General features: G+C 39.6%; 1 protein-coding gene across 2 annotated transcripts in view; it reads left to right on the top strand.

Moving 5' to 3' along the window:
* LMLN (leishmanolysin like peptidase) overlaps nucleotides 1-25,618 on the top strand; it is an 83,509-nt gene that overhangs the window by 8,275 nt on the left and 49,616 nt on the right. For both annotated transcript variants that reach the window (XM_080656649.1, XM_080656648.1), the window contains exons 2-10: nucleotides 2,421-2,518; nucleotides 4,236-4,266; nucleotides 5,141-5,223; nucleotides 5,731-5,848; nucleotides 6,688-6,866; nucleotides 9,391-9,496; nucleotides 19,758-19,852; nucleotides 22,628-22,745; nucleotides 23,970-24,077. In XM_080656649.1, coding sequence (XP_080512775.1) covers nucleotides 2,421-2,518; nucleotides 4,236-4,266; nucleotides 5,141-5,223; nucleotides 5,731-5,848; nucleotides 6,688-6,866; nucleotides 9,391-9,496; nucleotides 19,758-19,852; nucleotides 22,628-22,745; nucleotides 23,970-24,077 — 936 coding nt within the window. The remainder of the gene's footprint in view (nucleotides 1-2,420; nucleotides 2,519-4,235; nucleotides 4,267-5,140; nucleotides 5,224-5,730; nucleotides 5,849-6,687; nucleotides 6,867-9,390; nucleotides 9,497-19,757; nucleotides 19,853-22,627; nucleotides 22,746-23,969; nucleotides 24,078-25,618) is intronic.

The following is a 25,618-nucleotide window of genomic DNA, read 5'->3' as shown; positions in this document are numbered from 1 at the left end:
TTGCCTCTAACCGCTTCTGCCTGCTAGCCTGATCACCCCCTAATCACTCCCCTGCCAGCCTGATCAATGCCTAACTGCCCTCCCCTGCAGGCCCGATTGCCCCTAACTGCCCTCCCCTGCAGGCCTGGTCACCCCCAACTGCCCTCCCCTGCTGGCTTGGTAACCCCTAACTGCCCTCCCTTGCCAGCCTGGTAACCCCTAACTGCCCTCCCATGCTGGCTTGGTTGCCCCCACCTGCCCTCTCCTGCAGGCCTGGTCGCCCCTAACTGTCCTCCCCTGCAGGCCTGGTCCCCCCTAACTGCCCTACTAGCCGGGTTCCCCCCAACTGCCCTCCCCTGCAGGCTTGGTCCCCCCCAACTGCCCTCCCCTGCAGGCCTGGTTCCCCCTAACTTACCTCCCCTGCAGGCCTGGTAGCCCCTAATGCCCTCCCCTGCTGTCCTGATCGCCCACAACTACCCTCCCTTGCAGGCCATCTTGTAGCGGCCATCTTGTGTGCACATGGGGGCAGCCATCTTTGACCACATGGGGGCAGCCATCATGTGTGTTGGAGTGATGGTCAATTTGCCTATTACTCTTTTATTAGATAGGATAGTATAGTACATCCAATATGATGTTGAATAAGAATAGTGAGAATAGACATACTTGATCTTAAGGGGAAAGCATTTAGTCTTCCACTATTAAGAATATTAGGCTGGGCTAGAGAGAGAACGAGAGAAACAAAGAGAAACATCGATTTTTTTTTTTCCACTTATGCATTCATTGGTTCATTCTTGTATGTGCCCTGACCAGGGGTCGCACCTACAATCTTCAAGCATCAGTAAAATGCTCCAACTGACTGAGCTACTCGGCCAGGGCACCCTCTGTATATTTTCTTCAGTGAAATGACTATTAAAGTTTTTGGCCTTTTTTTTTTTTTTTAGATTTTTAAAATTCTAAAACATCAGTGTGAGAGAGTGAAACATCAATTAGATGACTCCAGCACTCCCCCTGCAGGGGATGGAGCCTGCAACCCAGGCATGTGCCCTGATTAGGAATCCAACTGGCAACCAACTAGGCCACACCAGCCAGGACAGTTTTTGGCCATTTAAAACATTGGGTTGTTTGTTTTCTTTTACTTTTTTAACATTTTTATTGAATTTATCAGGGTGACATTAGTTAATAAAATTATATAGGTTTCAGCCTGGCCAGCTTGGCTCAGTGGTTAAGCATCGACTTATGAACCAGGAAGTCACAGTTTGATTCCTGGTCAGGGCACATGCCTGGGTTGTGTGCTAGGTCCCCAGTTGGGGATGTGCAGGAGGCAGCTAATCAATGATTTTCTCTCATTATTGATTTTTCTATCTCTCTCTTCCTCTCTGGAATCAATAAGAATGTATTTTAAAAAATTATGTAGGTTTTAGATGTACAATTCTATAATACATAATCTGTATATTGTGTTATGTGTTTGCCACCCCAAGTCAAGTCTCCTTCCATCACCATTTATCCTCCTTATACCCTCTTCTACCCTCCTTCCCCTCCCTTAGATTGTTTGTTTTCATAATTGTTTCGTTTTAAGAGTTCTTTCTCTATTTTGGATAATAGTCCCTTTTCAGGTGTGTCTTTTGCAAATATTTTCTCCTATTGTGGCTTAACTTTTTATTCTCTTGACGTTATCTTTCACTGAGCAGAGTTTTTAATTTTAATAAAGTTGCATCTATCATTTATTTCATTCATGGACCATGCCTTTAGTGCTATATCTAAAAAGTCATTGCCATACCCAAGGTCATCTAGGTTCACTCCTATTGTATCTTTTAGGAGTTTTATTGTTTTGCATTTTATATTTAGGTCTACAGTCCATTTTTAGTTAATTTTATGAAGAATGTTAAGGTGTGTGTCTAGATTCATTTTTTTCCATATAGATATCCAGTTGTTCTAAAACCATTTGTTGAAAAGATTATCTGCTTCATTGTGTTGCCTTTTTTTCTCTTTGTCAAAGCTCAGTTGACTGTATTTATGTGGTTCTATTTTTGGTCTCTCTATTCTGTTCTATTGGTCTGTCTCTGCTTTTGCCACTACCACACTGTCTTGATTACTGTAGCTTTATAGTAGGTCTTGAAGTTAGGTAGTGTCAGTCCTCTAACTTTGTTCTTCTTCAATATTGTGTTGGCTATTCTGGGTCTTTTACCTATTTATATAAATTTTAGAATCAGTTGATTTATATCCACAATATAACCTGCTGAGATTTTGATTGATATTACCTTGAATCTATACATCAAGTTGAGTCTATCTATAAATATGAAATATCTCTCTATTTATTCATTCTTTATTTTTATTCTGGGTATTACACTTGAAATTTAATTTATTAACTTTACATTATGACCTCAATTGACTAATCTGTACAACATCTTTAAAAAAACTTTAAATCTATTCCTTTTTTTCAGGTCATAAATAAGGTCCATCTTAAAGCAAATCATGTTGTAAAGAGAGATGTTGATGAACATTTAAGAATCAAGACTGTCTATGATAAAAGTATTGAAGAGTAAGTACATCATTATTTTGTGATCTTTTTTATTAAGAATCAAATGTTAAAACAAAATTTTTTTAATTGACTTCAGAGAGGGAGAGAGAGAGGGAAACATCAATGATGAGAATCATTGATCAGCTGCCTCCTGCACACACCCTACTGGATCAAGCCCGCAACCCAGGCATATGCCCTTGATAGGAATCAAACCAGGGATCCTTCAGTCCACAGGCCAACACTATCCACTGAGTCAAACCAGCTAGGGTAAGAATCAAACTTTTAAAGATATTTTTATCTGTTATCTGAAGTTCCATAGATTGAACTCGGAGCCAGTGCATCTTCAAGATGGAATTAATCTAAAAATGCTTTTTAATTTGGAAAGATGATAGCCATTGGATATGATCGAAATCTGTACATCATGTCCAGCTGGTGTGGTTCAGTGGTTGAGCATCAAGCCATGCACCAAGAGGTCATGGGCTCTATTCCCAGTCAGGGCACATGCCCGGGTTGAGGGTTCGATCCCCAGTAGGGGGTGTGCAGGAAGCAGCCAATCAATGATGTTTCTCTCTCACCTGTGTTTATAACTCTCTCTCTCTAAAAATCAATAAAAACCTATTTTTAAAAAATCTATATGTTATGCATAATTTGAACAGAGCAAATGTGGATCTCTTTGGATGTGGTCAATAACAGACCCAGAAGGCACCTCCTCAATAAGTACTTGGAAGAAAAATAAGAGAAAGTGCTTATATATATACACAATAATAAGAACATTTACAAAATTATTCACCAGAGAGGTGGTATAGTCTAAATTTTTTATTTAGTGTAAGAGTAGTCAGTCCAGAAAACATGTAAATTATGAATCCATAGTAGGTTTTTTAAAAAGATTTTTTATTGATTTTTAGAGAGAAAGGAAAGGAGAAGGGGATGTGAGAGAAACATTAATGGGCTGCCTCCTGCACGCCCCCCACCAGGGATTGAGCCCACAACTCGTGTATGTGTCCTGACTGGGAATTGAACCAGCAACCTTTTAGTACAGGGGATGATGCCCAACCAACAGCCACACTGTCCAGGACAATCTATAGTCCTATATAATAAAAGTCTAATATGCAAATCAACTGAACAGCAGAATGACAGGCGCTATGACACGCACTGACCACCAGGGGGCAGATGCTCAATGCAGGACCTGCCCCCTGGTGGTCAGTACACTTGTACCGCTCAGCCAGAAGCCCTGAGCTGGGCTCACAGCTGACAAGTGCAGCAGTGGTGGCGGTAGCCTCTCCTGCCTCCGTGGCAGCACTAAGGATGTCTGACTGCCAGCTTAGGCCCACTTCCCATGGCCAGCTGACCTAAGCCATCAGTTGGACATCCCCCGAGGGCTCCCAGACTGCGAGAGGATGCAGGCCAGGCTGAGCGCCTCCCCCACCCCGCCCCAGTGCATGCATTTTGTGCACTGGGCCTCTAATATTTTATAAAAATCTATTAAGAGTAGTTGATGTCCTTTACTATCTTTTACTTTCCAAATGAATGAAATAGCATATGATCATGCCTAGCACTGTGCTTTGGCACAGAGTGAACTCTCAATTACTTATTGCAATTAATTGAAATTTTGGGGGCTTGATACTGCATGCTTCCACAAAGCATTCCTTGGGGCTCCTACCAGATGTATTCTGAACAAGTGAGACAGTGCTCTGCCCAGGATGGCAATTCTTATCTATCATGTTGTCACTTCTTTCAGGTTGCTCCCTGAAAAAAGATACCTTGTTAAGGTAGGTAATAAATACTCATGGTTTGAATTAGATACTTAAAATGGGTATATTTTATTGTATGTTAATTTACTGCGGTAAAGAAAGCTGTATACATGACTTTTGTGAATGACTGAATACAAGACGTTGGTAGTGAATTCATAAATGTATTTATCATTTTCAACAAAGGTGTCTTTGTTATGCACTCACCAAGACTTTGTCTGTATTTGATATTAAAGTAGTCTTCTCATTTTCTTAATTGTTCTCTTAAGTTTTGGAGGAGCAGAACATATTGAGGATAGTGTACAAAAAGCTGATTTTTTGGAAATGCATTGAAAATACCATTGTGGAAATGCTTTTTCTCCTGAAGATTAACCTGAAAGTATGATATGCCAAAGTTGTTTATAGAAGTGCTAACCTCATTAGTTTTTTAACTGTTAGAGAGTCACACACACCCACGCGCACGCGCACGCATATTAGGCCAGTTATTCAAAGAAATAATCGAGGTTAAAGTAAATTTTCTAAACATAAGATTTTCTTAACATAAACTACCATGATGTTGGAACCAACTAACTCAGTCCCAAATTTGAAGTAATATAGATTACTAGTTCAGATTTATGTTTTCTAATATTCTATTTACATAGAGGTAGGGAAGGAAGTTTCCAGCTAGTGTTCTTTCCCCAAACTCATCTAGAAAATGAGGAAATTCCTTTGCTCCTAGACGTATTTACTCTTCCCCCACTCCTTGCCATGCAACCTTTAGTTATCTGTATTCCAGAATTGTAAGGCTTTTTCCTTTTTCCCCCTCAGGCATTAAATCCTATGCGTACTTGTCTTAAATGTAATTTATACTTTCATTATACTTCTGACTAGTTTTCTTTGTTTAACTTTTATTTAGAACAAACTTTTTCCACAAGCTATTTCTTATTTAGAGAAGACTTTTCAGGTTCGTAGACCTGCGGGCACTATCTTACTTAGCAGGTATGTCACTTTAAACACAGATCATTTTCTTGTCATTTAGTACTCTGCCCTCCCCATTCTACCAGTATGGAAAATTATGAAATTTATACTGGAATATTTTATTATGATTTTTTTAAAGACCAAAATACAAACTATTTTAAAAATAATATAAAAGCATCTGTTGGATAATTATTCTTTTCCTGATTTTCTATTATATAGTGACCTACTAGATTTTTTCCTAGGGTGTAGTTGCCCCCTGCTTGCTACATCCCCTTTCTCCCTCCTTCTTTGTCTGCAGTATTGGTTTTATGAAATATTTGAGTATTTGAAAACTCAGATCAGGAGGATTTTCCATGGAACCAAAATTTTTTCTTAGTCCACTTTTCTAACTAAAATAGTAACTATTAATGAGCTAATATAGCAGTTACCCATTTTTTATGATGTCTTTGACTACTGTGAACTCTTCTTTCCCCCCCTCCTTTTTTTTTCTTTTTGGCAATTAAACTTTGATGTACAAATGAACTGAAGACAATGTGCAACAAACCAATACCTACGGAAGGAAAATGATCCCCACAGATACTGTACTGGAGAATGTGCAGAGCATACAAAATGTGGCCCCGTTATAGTGCCTGAAGAGCACCTCCAGGTAATTCAGCCTGCTATTAGCAATGTTTTTTGTTTTTGTTGTTTTGCCATAAATGATCCTTAAGGGTTTTTCTTTCCTTTTTTTTTTTTTTTTTTTAAGCAATGTTTTCATTCTTTAGAATAACTTTAGGGGAAATTTTGAATCTGTGTTACTAAGAAGTGTTTTTTTAAAAAAATATATATTTTTATTGATTTCAGAGAGGAAGGGAGAGGGAGAGAGAGAGATAGAAACATTAATGATGAGAGAGAATCATTGATCAGCTGCCTCCTGCACATCCCCCACTGGGGATCAAGCCAGCAACCCCAGCATGTGCCCTGATTGGGAATCAAACTGTGATCTCCTGGTTCATAGGTCGACGCCTAACCACTAAGCCGTAAGGCCGGGCTACCTTACATACTTTTGTATTTGATTTTTAAAAAGATACATGAATTATTTATAGTAGGAAATATATTTATATTTTAAATTTTTAAAATTAATTTGGAAATAAAATAACTATAGATTTATAGGAAGCTGCAAAAATAATGTATAAGGAGGTCCCTTTTTCTTTTTTGCATCCTGGTTGGTTGCTGCTTAGAAATAGCAATTATTTGTTTGAGGTAAAATTATAGATTTATGATTATTTTACATAAAGTAGAAATTTTAGTAAAATGAATTCAGAGTTACTAGTAGAGACAAGAAGTGAGTAGAGGGAGGTATGGATTTTGATAAATTTGAAGGATAAATAAAAATTAAATTATATATATTCAGAGTCTGGATTCACTATAAATTAAAAGTCTCCACAGCTAATCTTGTCTTTGGTCTGATTTTCTGTTGCCTCCCCCCCACCCCCATGGGTGCAGCAATGCAGAGTGTGCCGTGGGGGTAAGTGGCCCTGTGGAACAGTGGGTGTGCCAGACCAAGAGGGGGTCCGAGATGCTGACTTTGTTCTTTATGTTGGTGCTCTGGCCACTGAGAGGTGCAGCCATGAAAACATCATTTCTTATGCAGCCTATTGTCAACAGGAAGCAAAAATGGACAGGTAAGATTTCCCCTGAGACTTATTTCTCAACATCTAATATGGGAACGTTTAAAACAAATTATATTATGTGTTTAGAGTACAGGAAGTTTGCACTTGCCAGATTGCCTTCAGAAGTAAGAAATGGCACACTGCCTGAATGGGGGGCCAGGGAGTGGAGGAATCAGGTTATAGGACTGTTATACATATGGCACTGTCAGTACCAAGTCCAAAGAAAAAGTCTACCGTCAAGAGAATTTTCTTTGGAAGTGAATACCTCCCTAAGAAAACAATTTAAACTTAAATTTGAGCAATTCTGTGGCTAAGCTGTAAGTAAGATGTTCAAAATAACTTCATTTAATAGTCATATTATTTATATGTGCTATACTTAGCTAAATTATCAGTTAAAAATTTAGAGTCCTCTTTTTTATTTACAAAATATTTCCAAAATATTTTTCCAGTGAAGCAGCCTTAGAATGAAAAGTTATTATATATGCAGAGGTTTGCCTGTCACACTCCAGGCAAATCAATTAAAGGCAGTAGAAATTGCAACTCTCAGAATAGATTCTATGTAACATTCTTAAATCTAGGAAAGTTAATGTGGCCAATTCATGTGTACATAAGGATAATTTCTGAGGTCCTGAACATTCATTTATTTTTAAAAGACTTGCTGGCTTTAAGAGTTGTTTCACTTCTGTTGATATGTAATACATTTAAGGAAAATGAAATTTTCTGAATCACTGGTATGTGCTTCAGAATTGTTCTGTCAGTCAGTACTGAAGGTGGTAAGAAGTTCAAAATCAGCATCATGGATTATGAAAAGCAGTCTGTTACTATGATACTATGCAATTGTTGATCCATGAAATTGACTCAAAAATCTTTAGCTTCTGAATGTTCAAAAAGCTTTTAGTCAAATATTGAGTGTATGTACTAATGAAGAAGAAAGTGCTGTATGTTTTGCAGATACATATGTCATCTTGTTCAGTTAAAAGAATATATATTTAATAGAGTATTTCTTTTTTCCTAAAATATTAGTTAAATACTAGAGGCCCAGTGCACAAAATTCATTCACGGGTAGGGTCCCTAGGTCTGACTGCGCAATCAAGGCCAATCGGGCCTTCCTTCCCCTGGCTGCCAGCTGCTGGCAGGGGCCTTCCTTCGTTCCACGCCGCCCCCTTGGTGGTCAGCGCATGTCTTAGTGAGTGGTTAAACTACCAGTCGGTCGAACTCCTGAGGGGACAATCTGCATATTAGCCTTTTATTATATAGGATACTTACAAATAAGCTTAGGTTAGGAAGAAGCCATGTGTACCTATTGCTGTTAGAAGCCACTTCAGTGGACACTGTGAGGATGAGAGCTTCGTGAAATGGATTGAAGAGAAAGACAGGGCTGTTTTAATCTAATGTTATAGAAGTCCCTGATGGGTTTTAAGCCTGACAGTGACATCCATTTTGTATTTTAGAGGTCGATAGCAATGTTTTGGTAAGTGAATTATATATATATATACTTTTCTAAGAGTAAGTCTATTGTTTTCAAGTATGAAGAATCTATACTATGTTTTTTAAATAAGACAAATGTTACTTTTTAAATAGGCAATCAAAATTTAGTGAGGTTTGTGGTATTTCTATGGTAAAATGTTATGATAGTGATGAGAGAAATGACCTGGGGGTTCCTTACCATTGTTTGTTTGCCATTGCTTTTGAAAGATAGGTAAGTACATGATAAAACTGACTGAATTACTCTGGGTCCTAGTCAGCTCTCGGACTCAGGTTCTGGGAGCAGAGGAGATGTAGAATTCTATAGATTCTAGAAGGGATAGAATATGAAAGAAGATAATGGGAAGATGGAGATCTTTATATGAATGAAGGGCAGTGTTGGGGCAGGAAAGGGAATAGTGAGATGGAAATAAGGTTCAGCAACTGTCAGCAATCTGAATGATTTGCTAATTGTCTTATAGTGTATCTCGTTCCCCTCTCTACTTACTTGTCTGTCCTTGTGCCTGTAAATATAGAGAAATGCTGAAGTCATATATGGATTTTGCAAGTAAAATAGTGTTAGAATTTGAATTATCCAGTACATTTCTTTATTTGGTATATATTGAAATTTTTAAAATTCATAGTAAAATAAAATTAACTTTTGTAGAAATAGTTGTTGATTATCCATGCCATAGAAACAGAGGTATATGTCTTCAAAGTAAAAAATAATGAAAGTTAGATGTTATTATACAAAATGACATTTGATATTTAGCGAAGATTTTTTGACCTTGGGCAGGTTTTTGTTTTGTTTTTAATTGATCTTAGAGAGAGAAACATCAGCCAGTGGCCGCTTGTAGGTGCCCCAACCAGGGATCGAACCCACAACATGGGTATGTGCCCTGATGGGGAATTGAACTTGCCACCTTTTGGTGTATGAGATAACGCTCAACCAACTGAGCCTCACCAACCAGGGTTTGACCTTGGGCAATTTTTTATAGAAAAGTACAGGTTAATAAATATCGTAATGCATATTATTCTGGAATATAATAAAATTCAATGTCTATTTTAACAGGCCAATAGCAGGATATGCTAACCTGTGTCCAAATATGATCTCTACCCAGCCTCAGGAGTTTATTGGGATGCTGTCTACAGTGAAACATGAGATTATTCATGCCCTGGTAAATTTTCCTGTTAACTGTTCTGTGTGTGTATGCGCACGCGCGTGCCTTGGTTTCTGTTTATTGTGCTTTCATTTTGATGTATATATTAACATTTAAGATTATGTAGATTCTTAGATTCATGTTCCATAAAACAGTTGATTAGGCCTTTGCCAGTAGAAAATTTCTAATGATTAGCATTTGAGCTAGGTTGAGTTATACTATTTAAAATAATTAAAGAGTGCTCGCTTTGGCAGCACATATACTAAAATTGGAAGGATACAGAGAAGATTAGCATGGCCCCTGTGCAAGGATGACACACAAATTTGTGAAGCGTTCCATATTTTTACAGCCTAAGTGCCCATCAGCAGATGAGTGGATTAAAAAATTGTGGTACATCTACACAATGGAGTATTATGCTGCTATAAAAAAGAAGGAACTTTTACCATTTGCAACAATATGGATGGAACTGGAGAGCATTATGCTAAGCGAATAAGCCAGCCGGAGAAAGATAAATATCACATGATCTCATTCATATGTGGGATATAATGATCAACATAATTTGATGAACAAGAATAGTTCGATCTAGAGACAAATGGTAGAGGCGGGGGAGTTAGAGAGCAACTAAAGGACTTGTACGCATGCTTATTAGCATAACCAATGGACACAGACACTGGGGCAGTGGGGGCTTGCCCGGGGTGGGAATGGCTGGGGCGGGGGGGTCAATCGGGGAAAAAGGAGACATGTAAAACTTTAGACAATAAAAAAATATAAAAATAAAATAAAATAATTAAACAAATTAGTATATTAGGCAAATGGGATTTTTGAGAAAATAAGTTTCTACAGAAAAAACTTAGTAATTTAGAAAAATTTACTTTCCTCTAAAATGACAACTGATATACTAATTATACATCTTATCTCCTACAGAGAGCTCATTTCTAAAAGTCCTCTTGGTCTATTTAGGCTTTCTAAGTGTATATATACCAACTGATTCAGAACTTCTTCCATTTCCCTAATTTATCCAAAATAAATTTTACTATGTGTCTAGGGAATTAAACAATGTTGCCTAAGATGCTAGGACATATTCTCCTGATACCATCTGTGTATTTAGACAGTAGATGGCAGTAAATTTAAGAGAGAGAATGGATTACACTGATCTAGGTGTGATTCTTTTTAATTCTATCACTAAAAATCTTTGGGATCTTGTGTAAATTACTTAGCCTTTGTAAGCCTCAATTTCATCTGTAAAATGAAGATAGTAGTACATGCTACAATGGGATTTTTCTCTTGAAGATTGTATAAGACAAAACATATACATGGGCCCGGCCCGTGCAGCTCAGTGGTTGAGCATTGACCCATGAATCAGGAGATCACAGTTCAATTCCAGGTCAGGGCACATGACTGGGTTTCAGGCTGGATCCCTGGTAGGGGGTGTGCAGAAGGCAGCCAATTAATGATTCTCATCATTGATGTTTCTATCTCTCCCTCTCACTTTCTCTCTTGAAATTTAAAAGAAAAAGTTTTTTTTTAAGTAGTAGGAACTGAAATTTTTAAAAAAACAAAGAACTTATATATGGCTTAGCACCATGTTGTGCATAGTAAAGTGTAATAAAATTAGTGGCTATTATTTATTGGTTTATTTAGTGAGCTATCATGTATGACCTTGAAATGCAAGCCTCACTTTTTTTTTGAGGGGGCCCTCAAATATTAAGGACATATATTGATTTACTGGAAGTATAAAATGTGGGATTTAAGACTAACTTACCCTACTAGTCCAACTCCATTTCCCTGTGCTTCCCCTTGTCTGTATTCTTCTTAAGCATCAGTCTTTAAATCAGCAAATACATTGAATAACTTGGTGAAATTGTAATGTAACCAGATAGTACTTACAACTTTCAAGTAAGGAGATTCCAAAATGAGTCATTTATTTTCCCTTTATTAAAAAAAGTAAGTTGAACCTGCTCAATTTGGTGAAAGACAAATGTCATTCTAAATAACATTTTAAGCTTTAAGTTATAAAATCTATAGATACTTGAGAGAACCAGAGTAAAACAACAGGTTTTTAAGTCTAATCCATAGGTGAACATGAATACAGTGGTCCCAAACATGAGATAAATTAGGTTATGAATAGACAATTCACAAAAGAAAAGGTTTGGAGAAACCAAGATGGCAGCATAGGTGAACACCTGAACTGCTGCCTCGCACAACAATTTTAAAACTACAACTAAAAGACAAAACGGACATCATCCAGAACCACAGGGAGGCTGGCTGAGTGGAAATTCTGCAACTAGAAGGAAAGAGAAAAGCACACTGAGACTCACAGGAGCTGCAGGAGGCAGAGGTACGGAGGCGCGCGCGCGGAGAGGGCTGGCAACTGAGTACGCGGCTGGTTTTCTCAAGCGGGAGGGAGACAAAAGCTCCTGACTGCTCTGAACTCCAGTTCTGGGCAAGACTCTGGGGACCCAGACTCATTCGGGGAGAAACTGGATTGTCTGGCAGTGGGCGAAACTCAAGGGTGGCTTTCTCTCAGAGGTGCTTGCAGCAATTACTGAGGGACACTGAGACCCAGGGGCCTCTTAGGGCAGGGCTGAGAGGAAGCCATTGCTGTTTGCTCCACCCTGAGACTCCGCCCCATCCAAGTGTAGAGCAGAGGCTTGTGCATATGAATGGCCTGGTCTTTTGAATTCTAAACTTACCTAACTAACTGCAGCTGAGTCAGTGAGATCCAGAACATCCAAAAGAAGGCCCAAGACCCCAAAGCAGCTTGCATTGCTTCATAGCTGGGCCTCATCTGGGCCCCTCCAAAACCCAAACAAAGAAGAAGAATCTGCAGATATCTCCATAGCTCCTGCTGGGTGGCCTCAGGTAGAGGCTAAATTAGCACCTCCTTGGAGATCCAAGAGCCAGTGTACCCAGGGGTCAGAGTGGGACCATCCAGATTACAACTCCTCAGATCCATAAGAGACACACTCAAGGGGCAGACTCAGTGAGCACCAAAGCCCCACTGAAGCAAGTCTTGTCTCATAAGGGTGTCTCCAGCACAGAAGTTCTCCTGGCATAGACACAGCTGATCCTCACAGCCAATTGGCCTGGAGGTCAATTCCTCCCAGTGATACCAACAACAATCAAGGCTCAACTACAACAAGACTGTGCACACAGCCCACAAAGGGGTGCACAAAGAGTGTCCACCTCAGGTAACTGGGGAGGCTGAGCCACTGGGCCCTATAGGACACCTAGCACACAAGACACTATCAACTCAGGGAAGCAGCCAAAATGCGGAGACAAAGAAACAGGTCACAAATTAAAGAAATGGAGGAAAGCAAACGACTGAATATAGAGTTCAAAACCATAGTTATAAGGTTTTTCAAGAATTTTCTAGAAAAGGCCGATAAATTTAGCAAGACCCTCGAGGATATGAAAAAGGATCAACTAGAAATTAAGCATACACTGACTGAAATAAAAAATAATATACAGAGGTCCAACAGAAGACTAGAGGATCGCAAGGATCAAAAAGATTTGTTTTTGTTGTTTTTTTTTGTTTTTGTTTTTATTTTTAATTTAATAAATCTTTATTGTTCAGATTATTACAATTGTTTCTCCTTTTCCCCCCCATTGCTCCCCTCCACCCGGTTCCCACCCCACCCTTTCCCTTACCTCCCCCCACACTGTCCTTATCCATAGGTGTATGATTTTTTTTTTAATATATTTTATTGATTTTTTACAGAGAGGAAGAAAGAGGGATAGATAGTCAGAAACATCGATGAGAGAGAAACATCGATCAGCTGCCTCTTGCACACCTCCTACTGGGGATGTGCCCACAACCAAGTTACATGCCCTTGACCGGAATCGAACCTGGGACCCTTCAGTCCGCAGGCTGACGCTCTATCCACTGAGCCAAACCGGTTTTGGCAATAGGTGTATGATTTTTGTCCAGTCTCTTCCTGCACCCCCCATACCCCTTTCCCCCTGAGAATTATCAGTCCACTCCCTTTCTATGCCCCTGATTCTATTATATTCACCAGTTTATTCTGTTCATCAGATTGTTTATTCATTTGATATTTAGATTCACTTGTTGATAGATATGTATTTGTTGTTCATAATTTTTATCTTTACTTTTTTCTTCTTCCTCTTCTTAAAGAATACCTTTCAGCATTTCATATAATACTGGTTTGGTGGTGATGAACTCCTTTAGCTTTTTCTTATCTGTGAAGCTCTTTATCTGCCCTTCAATTCTGAATGATAGCTTTGCTGGGTAGAGTAATCTTGGTTGTAGGTTCTTGCTATTCATCACTTTGAATATTTCTTGCCACTCCCGTCTGGCCTGCATAGTTTCTGTTGAGAAATCAGCTGACAATCGTATGGGTGCTCCCTTGTAGGTAATTAACTGTTTTTCTCTTGCTGCTTTTAATATTCTCTCTTTGTCTTTTGCTCTTGGCATTTTAATTATGATGTGTCTTGGTGTGGTCCTCTTTGGATTCCTTTTGTTTGGGGTTGTCTGCGCTTCCTGGACTTGTCAGTCTATTTCTTTCACCAGGTGGGGTAAGTTTTCTGTCATTATTTCTTCAAATAGGTTTTCAGTATCTTGTTCTCTCTCTTCTTCTGGCACCCCCATAATTCTGATGTTGGTATGCTTGAAGTTGTCCCAGAGGCTTCTTACACTATCTTTAACTTCTTGGATTCTTTTTTCTTTTTTTTTGCTTTTCCGGTTGAGTGTTTTTTGCTTCTTTGTATTTCAAATCTTTGACTTGATACTTGCCTTCCTCTAGTCTGCTGTTGGGTCTCTGTATAATATTTTTTATTTCAGTCAGTGTATGTCTAATTTCTAGTTGGTCCTTTTTCATATCTTTGAGGGTCTCGTTATATTTATTGGCCTTTTCTAGGATATTCTTGAAAAGCCTTATAACCGTGGTTTTGAATTCTATATCCAGTAGTTTGTTTTCCTCCATTTCTTTCGTTTGTGATCTGTTTCTTCGTCTCCCCATTTTTCACTGCTTCCCTGAGTTGGTAGGGTAGCTTTGTGTGTTAGGTTTCCTATATAGCCCAGTGGGTCGGCCTCCCCAGTTAACCTGAGGTGGACACTCTTGGTGCACCCCTTTGTGAACTGTGTGTACAGCCTTGTTGTAGTTAAGTCTTGATTGTTGTTGGTATCACTGGGAGGAATTGACCTGTAGGCCAGTTGGCCGTGAGGATCAGCTGTGTCTACACTGGGAGATTTTAGGTGCTGGAGACAGCCTTATAGGATTAGCCTTGCCAGATTGCAAAAGCCTCTGTGCTCAGCTTGGAAGGGGTGGAGTCTCAGGGCGGAGCAGACAGTCTTGGCTTCCCGTTAGCCCTGCCCTTGCGTGTGTACCTCCAGACCTCTGCCTTCCGTGGTTCCCGAGTTTCCGCCTTACAGTACAGATTTCCCCCGTAAGAGCATGGGTCCCCAGGGACTTGCCCGGAACTGCGGTTCAGTGCAGTCGGAACTGGGGTTCAGTGCAGTCAGGAGCTTCCGACTCCCTTCTGCTAGGGATAGCCTGTGGTAACCTCCACAGTCAGTCTTTGTGCGCACTCTCGCCTCCAGACCCCTGTCACCGCGGCTCCCGTGAGTCTCCGAATCTCCGAGTCTCCGTGTGCCTTTCTCTCTACCTGACAGTCCAAACTCCCCCTGTATGATCCTGGGTCCACAGGGTTTCGCCCGGAACTGAGGTTCAGTGCAGTCAGAACTGGGCTTCAGTGCAGTCAGGGGCTTCCTTCCCCCTCCCGCCAGAGAAAGCCAGCCGGGCACTCAGCCGCCCTTCCTCTCTACACGCGTGTGTCTCCGTACCTCAGCTCTTTGCCGCTCCTTCTCCGTGAGCTTTCCTCTTTCCTTCTAGTTGTAGAATTTCCACTCAGCCAGCTTTCCTGTGGTTCTGGATGGTGTCCGTTCTGTTTTTTGTATTTTTGAAATTGTTGTGCAGGGCAGCAGTTTAGGTGCTTACCTATGCTGCCATCTTGGTTTCTCCTCAAGTCAAAGATTTGAAATACAAAGAAGCAAAAAACACTCAACCGGAAAAGCAAAAAGAAAAAGGAATCCAAAAATATGAAGATAGTGTAAGGAGCCTCTGGGACAACTTCAAGCGTACCAACATCAGAATTATGGGGGTGCCAGAAGAAGAGAGAGCAAGATACTGAAAACCTATTTGAAGAAATAATGACAGAAAACTTACCCCACCTGGTGAAAGAAATAGACTGACAAGTCCAGGAAGCGCAGACAACCCCAAACAAAAGGAATCCAAAGAGGACCACACCAAGACACATCATAATTAAAATGCCAAGAGCAAAAGACAAAGAGAGAATATTAAAAGCAGCAAGAGAAAAACAGTTAATTACCTACAAGGGAGCACCCATACGATTGTCAGCTGATTTCTCAACAGAAACTATGCAGGCCAGACGGGAGTGGCAAGAAATATTCAAAGTGATGAATAGCAAGAACCTACAACCAAGATTACTCTACCCAGCAAAGCTATCATTCAGAATTGAAGGGCAGATAAAGAGCTTCACAGATAAGAAAAAGCTAAAGGAGTTCATCACCACCAAAACAGTATTATATGAAATGCTGAAAGGTATTCTTTAAGAAGGGGAAGAAGAAGAAAAAGGTAAAGATAAAAATTATGAACAACAAATACATATCTATCAACAAGTGAATCTAAAAATCAAGTGAATAAACATCTGATGAACAGAATAAACTGATGAATATAATAGAATCAGAGGCATAGAAAGGGAGTGGACTGACAATTCTCGGGGGGAAAGGGGTATGGGGAGTGCAGGAAGAGACTGGACAAAAATCGTACACCTATGGATGAGGACAGTGGGGGTCGGTAAGGGCAAAGGGTGGGGTAGGAACCGGGTGGAGGGGAGCTATGGGGTAAAAAAGAGGAACAATTATAATAATCTGAACAATAAAGATCTATTTTAAAAAAAAGAAAGAAAAGGTTCAGTTGGCTAAGAAATGTATGAGAAGGTATTCACACTTGCTTTAGTAGTCAGTTAATTTCAAATAAAAGTGAGACGCCATTGAATGTAAAAACATGTATGAGAGTTATGCAAATTGATTTCAAGGTAGTGTTTACTTCTGGGAAGAGCAGGAGGAAAAAGCGTTAGGTAGTGAGGCTTCAGCAGTATTTACTCTGGAGTGTTTTTCTTCTTAAAAAAAAAAACCTGAAGAAAATATGGAAAAACTAACATTTTAAATCTTTTTAAAGAGGATGCATAAGTTTCTGTTAGGCTTTTGAAACTTGTCTGTATATTTGAATTATTTTAAAAATTGTAAAGCCCTACAAAATTTAAAGATTAGTTTAAATCTCAAAAACCATCCTGGAGGATGGAAAGAATTAAATGTTTAACAGTTACAGGTACTCCCTGTAAAGTTAAATATGTTCATAGCTCTCAACTACAGTCATCCATGGTACTTTAAATACTAGATAATCCTTCTGAAATATGAGTGATTAGAAAAACTTTCTAGTTGATAGGGTGGGAAAAATGTTTATTTAGAATATCATAAAGGATGAGGCAAATCATACTATATTAAACTTTATGTGACTTCAGTGAATTGTATATTTAAAACTATTTACATATTCTTAGCTGATTTTATTAAGTATCCTTTGTATCTTTAGAAGTTAAATAAGAAGAAATATAGGAATAAAAGACTAATATGGATTCCATTAATCATTTTGGCAAGTCTTGAATGACAGAGGCCACAGTTAGGTAAGCAAAGAAATAATCATTTATGATTGTTCGTTATCTATAATAATAAAAGCACAATATGCTAATTAGACTGGACGTCCTTCCGGATGTCCTTCGGGTCCACCTTCTGGACGAAACCAGGGCTGTGAGGGAAGTCCAGGTCCCAGGTGCCTGCCAACGGCCGGAGGGAAGCCCGGGTCCCGGGTGTCAGAGGGAAGCCAGTGCCAGCAGCCAGGGGAAGGAAGGCCTATTCAGGCCTCTAGTTTGAATATAAACTGTAGCATATTGTCAATGTATAAGATATACATAAAGAAGTAGTTACAGCCCAGCCAGCATGGCTCAGTGGTTGAGCATCAACCTACGAACCAGGAGGCCACGGTTTGATTCCTGGTTAGGGCACATGTGCCCGGGTTACAGGTTCAATCTCTAGTAGGGGCTGTGCAGGACGCAGCTGATCCATGATTCTCTCTCATTATGGATGTTTCTTTCTCTCTCGCCCTCTTTCTTCCTCTCTGAAATCAATAAAAATATTTTTTTAAAAAAAGAAGTAGTTCCAAAGTGCTTTGTTTTAGGAAGGAAAGCAAGAAAAGAAATAGGAGATATCAAATGTCAACAATTTTTTTGTTCACTTCCTCATGTTAATTGGAAGGGGAGGGATAGAGAATAGGAATTTGAATGTCTTTATGTGAAATATGCATTATCATTAAAATTGAACACTTCCTTAAAAACTATTTAAAATGTGATTAGAAACATAAAAATTCACATTGTAAAACAATTTTGGGAATGTGGGTGATTTTACACAGTATCATATTAGCAAAAGAACCACAGCAAACATCCTACCTAATAAAAGAGTAACATGCAAATTAACCATCACTCCGCTACACTCACAAGCCACGCCCACCAGCCAATCAGGAGCGAGTATGCAAATTAACCCAACCAAGATGGCTGCGGCCACAGAGCAAACAGGAGGCTTGGGTTGCCCCCGGCGATGGAGGAAGCAAAGCTTTCTGCACACTCTGGCCTGCCTTGGCCTCCACTTAAGGCTACAAAGTTTCAATTATAGAAGATAAATAAATCCCAACAAAAATGGCTGCGGCCATAGAGTAAGCAGGAGTCTTGGCTCCGCTCAAGTCTACAAAGTTTCAATGATAGAAGATAAATAAATACCAGATACCAGGGCCTCCACTTGGGTCACCGGGGGTCGTGGCCGGCCTGCAAACCACTACAGGCCCCTCGCCCAGGCCGGCCCGCGCCCCAAGGGAATCCCCCCACCCTGATCCGGGACACCATTCAGTGCAAACCAGCTGGCCCCCACCCGTGCACCAGGCCTCTATCCTATCTAATAAAAGAGTAATATGCAAATTGACCATCACTCCAGCACACAAGATGGATGCCCACATGTGGTCAAAAATGGCTGCCTCCATGTGGACACAAGATGGCCACCGCAAGATGGCCAGCAGGGGAGGGCAGCTGGGAGGAACCAGGCCTGCAAGGGAGGGCAGTTGTGGGCGATCAGGCCAGCAGGCAAGGGCAGTTGGGAGGGACCAGGCCTGCAAGGGAGGGCAGTTGGGGGCAATCAAGCCTCCAGGGGAGGGCAGTTAGGGGTGACCAGGCCGGCAGAGGAGGGAAGTTGGGGGCGACTGGGCCTGCAGGGGAGGGCAGTTAGGGGTGACCAGGCCTGCAGGGGAGGGCAGTTAGGGGTGACCAGGCCTGCAGGGGAGGGCAGTTAGAGGCAATCAGGCTTGAGGGGAGCAGTTAGGCATCAATCAGGCTGGCAGGGGAGTTGTTAGGGGGTGATCAGGCTGGCAGGCAGAAGTGGTTAGGGGCAATCAGAAAGGCAGGCAGGCGAGCAGTTGGGAGCCAGCGGTCCTGGATTGTGAGAGGGATGTCGGACTGCTCGTTTATGCCCGATCCTACTGGGATCGGGCATAAATGGGCAGTCGGACATCCCTTGAGGGGTCCCAGATTGGAGAGGGTGCAGGCTGGGCTGAGGGTCACACACCCCCGTGCACGAATTTTGTGCACTGGGCCTTTAGTTTTGATATATGTTCCAGTCTTTCTTAAGTGTATAAATATACACACTCACCATACACAAACACACTCATTTCCACTTTTCTTAAGTGTAGATACATATTAAATGTGGGTTTTGGGATCAAAGACACTGAATTTTTATGAATGTTCTTAGGAACATATTTGATCACTCACCCCCTACTCTATATTGTTCATTTTTCTCAATAGTAGCATTTCCTGGATGCAGTTATAGAGTTTAATAAGTTTATGTGAAGGTCAACTCTGATTAATACGTTTTTAAACAAATAAATGCATTGTCTATATCCTAAAGAATATCTTTGTTACTGTCACTTATGGTTTCCTCACTTAATAACCTCAAGTAATTGGAATTTAGAATTCAAAAATATGGATCACTTAATTGTCCAATTTCAATATAAAAAGTTCCTGTAGTAGTACTGATGCTTTTATGTGGTTATATCAGTGTTCTCTTTTGATAGCAGCATGTTATGATGTCTCTAATCAGAATTGATATTTTTTACTTTAAGACATTTCCAACTTTTTCTTATAGGGTTTCTCTGCTGGGCTATTTGCGTTCTACCATGATAAAGATGGAAATCCTCTAACTTCAAGATTTGCAGATGGTCTTCCACTTTTTAATTATAGGTATTTGTTATTTTTATTCTTGTTCTCTTTTAGGAGAGATACTAAGACTTGAATCTGAGAATTGTAGCTTGTTAAGTGCCATAAATACCAGTGGTTTTATGGCTAGCCTAAGGAAATTATAACTATTAAAACAAGATAGGGTATAAGCGGTCATTTAGCTTCACATATGAAGAATTTTTTAAATTTTATATCATTAAATTTATCTGTTTTTTGCTTTATTGCATGAGAAAACTCCTGCCCTCCAAAGATTATAAAAATATTTAGTCCTGGCTGTTGTGGCTCAGTGGTTGGAGCATCATCCAGTACACCAAACACAGGTTGCAGGTTCAAACCCAGTCTGGGTGCCTGTGCGAGGCAACCGATTGATATTTCTCTCTCACATAAGTGTTTCTGTCTCTCTCTCCCTCTCCCTGCCTCTCTCTAAAATAAAAAAAATGTTACCCTAAATTTCTTACAGTAAATTATTTTTTAAATTTTTTACATTTATAACTTTATTTGAAATTTATTTTTGCTTCATATATTTTGGTTCTTTATAATAGGGATGGGGAATGTCTGGCCTGAGGGCCGTATAAGGCCCACAAAATCATTGGGTGTGGCCCTGCCCAGGCAAGCCCTGGCAGTACTAGAAATTCAATAAATCTAGGAGCTTTTTTCAAGCAACATAAACTTATATTTAGTGAATTATATTAAGTGAATAATGTTATAAATACCAAATGGCTCTTGGCAGAAAAAAGGTTCCCTACCCTTATTTTATAAGGTACACAAGTCTTTTTTTTTTTTTTTTTACACTTGTCATGCCATGAATTCATAGGGAAGGGGTTCCACAGCTCGGGCTCCTTCCCACGGTCCTCCCACAGTGAGCTTCTGTGGGTGGAGCAGGCTGACACTGCAGCTGGACCCAGGTGCCTTTCTCTTTGGCTTCCTTCTTTTTCTGATCATTTTCCTTCACACGTTTCAGGAAGCTACCGCGGCTCTTAGAGTGCTTAAGATGCTCATTACGTACATTAATTCTCTTGGCAAGAATCTTGCCCTTAACTTGTTTGTTCACAGCAGTGCCCACTGCATACGGATGACACTGTAGACTCTTCTAGTTTTGCCATGGTAACATTCGTGGGGCATTCCTTTTTGAACAGTGCCCATTTCTTTGATGTCTACAATACCACCTTTCTTGTGGATTCATGTGTATGTGGCTAGAGGAACAACTCCATGTTTTCTAAAAATCCTAGAAAACATATAGTGGGTGGCTCTCTTTCTCTTTGTTAGTCATTTTGGCAAATTATTGGAAGATGGCAGTCCGGCTGAAAAGAGGACACACACACACACACACTCTAGAGGCTCGGTGCACGAAATTTGAGCACTGCTGAGGGGTCCCTCAGGCCAGCCTGCGCCCTCTCGCAGTCTGGGACCCCTTGGGTCCCACCTGCTCACTGCTCCTTGCCGCTTGGCTCGCTACTCCTAGCGCTACTGTGGAGGCAGGAGAGGCTCCTGCCACTGCCGCTGCACTCACCAGCTGGGAGCCCAGCTTCTGGCTGAGCGACACTCCCCCTGTGTGAGTGCACTGACCACCAAAGGGCAGTTCCTGTATGGAGCATCTGCCCCCTGGTGGTCAGTGCCCATCATAGCAACTGGTCGTTCTAGTCATTCCACCTTAACAGTCACTTAGGCTTTTATTATATAGATGTGTATAGATGTATTTTTTATTTTTTATTTTTTAAAGAGAGAGGAGGGAGAGGGATAGAGAGATAGAAACATCAATGAGAAAAACATTGATTGGCTACTTCCTGCACACCCCTCACCAGGGGACCAAGTCTGCAACCCAAGCATGTTCCCTGAGCGGGAATCAAACCAGCGACCTCTTGGTGAATGTGTTGACACTCAGCACTGAGCCACACTGGCTGGGCCATACATATATTTTTATAATTGTTATGTCTTGGTGGATTGATTCTTTCATCATTAGAAAATTTCCCTCTTTGTGTCTAGAAATAATTTTTGTCTTAAAGTCTATTTTGTGTGATATTAATAAAACTGTTCCAGCTCTCTTTTGAGTACTGTTTGAATGTCATGTCTTTTTAATCCTTTTATGTTCAACCCATTTGTGTCCTTGAGTCTGAACTGTCTCTTGTAGACATATAATTGGATCATAGCTGTTGTTTTTTTATGAATTCTTCTGGTGGCTGCCCCGTTGCTGGTTCCTGGATTGCTGCAAGCCTTTGGTTAATTTCCAGAGTTCTAAAAAAGTTGATTTGGTCAATTTTGCTACTTTTCTCATGGCTTTACAAGGCAGAGAATTTTCAGAGGTCCTTACTCTACTATTTTTGCTGCCATCTGTCTGGAATTTATTTCTGTATATGGGACAAAATAGGGATTTAACTTTTTTTCGTAGATGGATAACCGGTTTTACACAGTTATTATGTAAATTATACTTCCCCACTAAATTGCCATCTTTTTTTTTGGTTTAAGTTTCTTTATATACTTGAATATGTCTCTGGACTTGCTTTTTCCCCCAATAAATGTCTTAAAAGGAAAGAATTCATTGTCATCGTAGCCAAGAATTGGCTATGTGGACTTGAGCAAGTTACTTCATCTCTCTAAGCTTCTGTGTCTTTATCTATGGCATGGTGATGACAATCTCATGATGTTGTTGAAAAGATTAAATGAGAAAATGTTATCAAGTACTTTTAGTAAGCTTGAAAATTTTAATTTTATTGATATTCATAAGCACATTTAATGTGGTAAATTTGCAAAAGTGACTGTCTTCTTATCCTTTAACTACAGTCTTGGATTATATCAATGGAGTGATAAAGTAGTTCAAAAAGTGGAGAGATTATGGGATGTTCGAGATAACAAGATAGTTCCTCACACTGTGTATCTCCTAGTAACACCTCGTGTTGTTGTAAGTATTACTAAATTATTAATGTCTCATGAGCCATCAGCTCTTTTCCTTCATAGTGGTCCTCTACTAATCATTATTATTTAAGAACTATGATTACATTTTAGAGCCTGTAGTAGGAAAAAGAATAGAAAGGCAATACAATAAAGCTACACACCCAGAGAAATCTGAGGAAATGGAAATTTGACAATGACTCCTGGTTCCCCTTCTACCCACTGCTTTAAGTCAGTGCTCCTCTGTTTTCATGCCTCTTAGTATTACTGGCACTATTGCATAATTGCGATCATTTAATTTGGCGTCTGTATTAGTCAGAGTTCTCCATAGAAACAGAACCCATAGGATGTGCTGACTTGGGGGAAGGGAGAAGAAAGAGATTCATTTTAAGGAATTGACTCATGTAATTGCGGAGGTTTAGAGAATCTACAATCTGACAGAGTTGGCTGGCAGGCTGGAGACTCAGGAAAGAGTTGTAATTTGAATCCAAAGGCAGTCTGCTGACTGAATTCCTTCTTGCTCAGGTAAGGTCAGTTTTTGTTCTGTTAAGGCTTTTAACTGTTTGGATGAGCCCATCTATAAATTTGCTTTACTCAAAATCCACTAAGTTCAATGCTAATCTTATCCAAAAGCATCCACATAGAAATACTCAGACTAACGTTTGATCAAATATTTAAGCACTGCGGCCCAGCCAAGATCACATAAAATTAACCATCACACATTTATGTAATGACAGAAACTTATTCTCCCTCCCTGACTGAACACAGCTCTCTCTAAGAGTCTTTTGAACTTTTACACTGCTCTTGGCATATTTTCCATTCCTGGAAGTCTCTAACTGAAGGACAGGCAGAACCAAATGAACAAAATTATATTCTTAAAAACAATTTTTAAAATATCTTTTTATTGATTTCAGAGAGGAAGGGAGAGAGAGAGAGAGAGATAGAGAGAGAGAGAGAGAGAGAGAGAGAGAGAAACATCAAAGATGAGAGAGAATTGTTAATCGGCTGCCTCCTGCATACCCCCTGCTGGGATGGAGCCTGCAACCTGGGCATGTGCCCTTGACCGGAATTGCACCCATGACCCTTCAGTCCACAGGCTGACGTTCTATCCAATGAGCCAAACCAGCTAGGGCACCAAAGTAATTGCTTAATTCTTTATTACATCTAGTGTGATCATTTGCCATTATCTTACTGTACTTTTGTAGGGCTTATATTTTTTTTTTCTGGTTTTAAGGATGAAGCAAGAAAACATTTTAACTGTCCAATTCTGGAAGGAATGGAACTTGAAAATCAAGGTGGGATGGGCACTGAACTCAACCATTGGGAAAAGCGGTTATTAGAGGTAAGTTTACATTAAAATTGTACTAAATCTGTTTTTTCTTTAAATGTTACTAGACACATTTTTTCTTATGGTAAAAAGTCATTCAAACAGTGTAATAGCGTATACTAGTAAAGTAAAAAAATTTTAAGTCTCTTTTGCCCTTTAGCTTTCCAGATCCACTTTCCTGAAGTAATCACTTTTTAAGTTTTTTGTATATCCTTTCAGAAGTATGAACTAACATATATACTTTTAAAAAAGTGGTTCGTACATTTCTACAACTTTCTTCACTTAATGATACTTATCTTAAACATTTCTCCAAGATAGTAAAGTGCTTCCACTGTAATGCAATGTATGCTTTCCTAGAAAAACCTCCTCCTCCAAAATTGAACACTAAAAATAACAAGGCTTGTGGGAAAACAAATACCAGAGCACTAATAAAAGCAAGTCATAATAAAATGCTAGCTTGGTTTAAAAAGACATATATTTCCAATAAATAAACTATATTTACTCTGGTATTTCTTTATATTAAACAACAATAACAAAAAGCAGTGATAGTTGGATGGGAGACTATAAATCTGAGCAATGGAAGAAAATAGTAAAATTGTACAAAGGTTAGAGAGAACCATGCAATAAGCACTTCCAAGTCAGAGCCTCTAGCTGTACCAAGTCATGTAGAAGAGCATGGAGTGAACGGACACCCTGCACAGAATAGCATTTCTCTGTTACTGTGTTTAGCTGCCTTAGTGTACTTTGTATTTAGCTGCTATTGCTCCATTGCACAAGACATTAAAATCCAGGGGGAAAATCATTATGAAGCAACACGATTCCTTATTATGGTGATGATGTTTTCTTATTTACCAGGCTTACATGAGCTCATTCACATACAGAAACCCATGCTTTAGTAGAATAATCTGTATATTGGATCTATTCATTTTTTAATAGCTACATATTATATGAACAACATTCCTATGCTAATGAATAACTATGTTTTTAATTTTTTATTTTAAAAATATTGTAATGAGCAACTTATTTAAATATCTGCAATGTCTTCTAGGAGTGTTGTTCTAGTGGTGGTAATTAGGTTCAATTAAACAGTCAAACTAACAAGACCTAAATGGTCCACATTGAAAAAACATTCATGTAGAATGATAGAGGAAAGAAAGCACAGCATGCCACCATAGCCATCAGGCATTTCTCATACTCCATACAGCAGTCTAAGAGTTATCCATAGATATAACTTGCAGAATCCTGTAAGGGTCATACCCATAAAAGTCACTGCACACCGGGAAGTCCAAAATTGTGGCTTACCAACAAGTGTTCATGTTCACTTATAGTAATCCCAAGTCCAGATGCATATCAGGAGGTCTTTTTCCTTGTGTACTGTTGCCTGGTAACACAGTTCACATTCCACCTTTATTAGGTTCCCAGAAACCAGAATTAGGAAGTTAACTGAAGGTCAAATTTATTTATATAGAAAAAGAAAAGATAAATCCCTACAAGTGGAATGTCTTGCTCAAAGGATATATAAATATAGATCTATATCTATATCTATATCTATATCT

Source organism: Plecotus auritus (assembly GCF_963455305.1).
Source record: "Plecotus auritus genome assembly, chromosome: 2".
Taxonomy (NCBI): domain Eukaryota; kingdom Metazoa; phylum Chordata; class Mammalia; order Chiroptera; family Vespertilionidae; genus Plecotus; species Plecotus auritus.
This window is presented reverse-complemented; position numbering and strand designations above follow the sequence as displayed.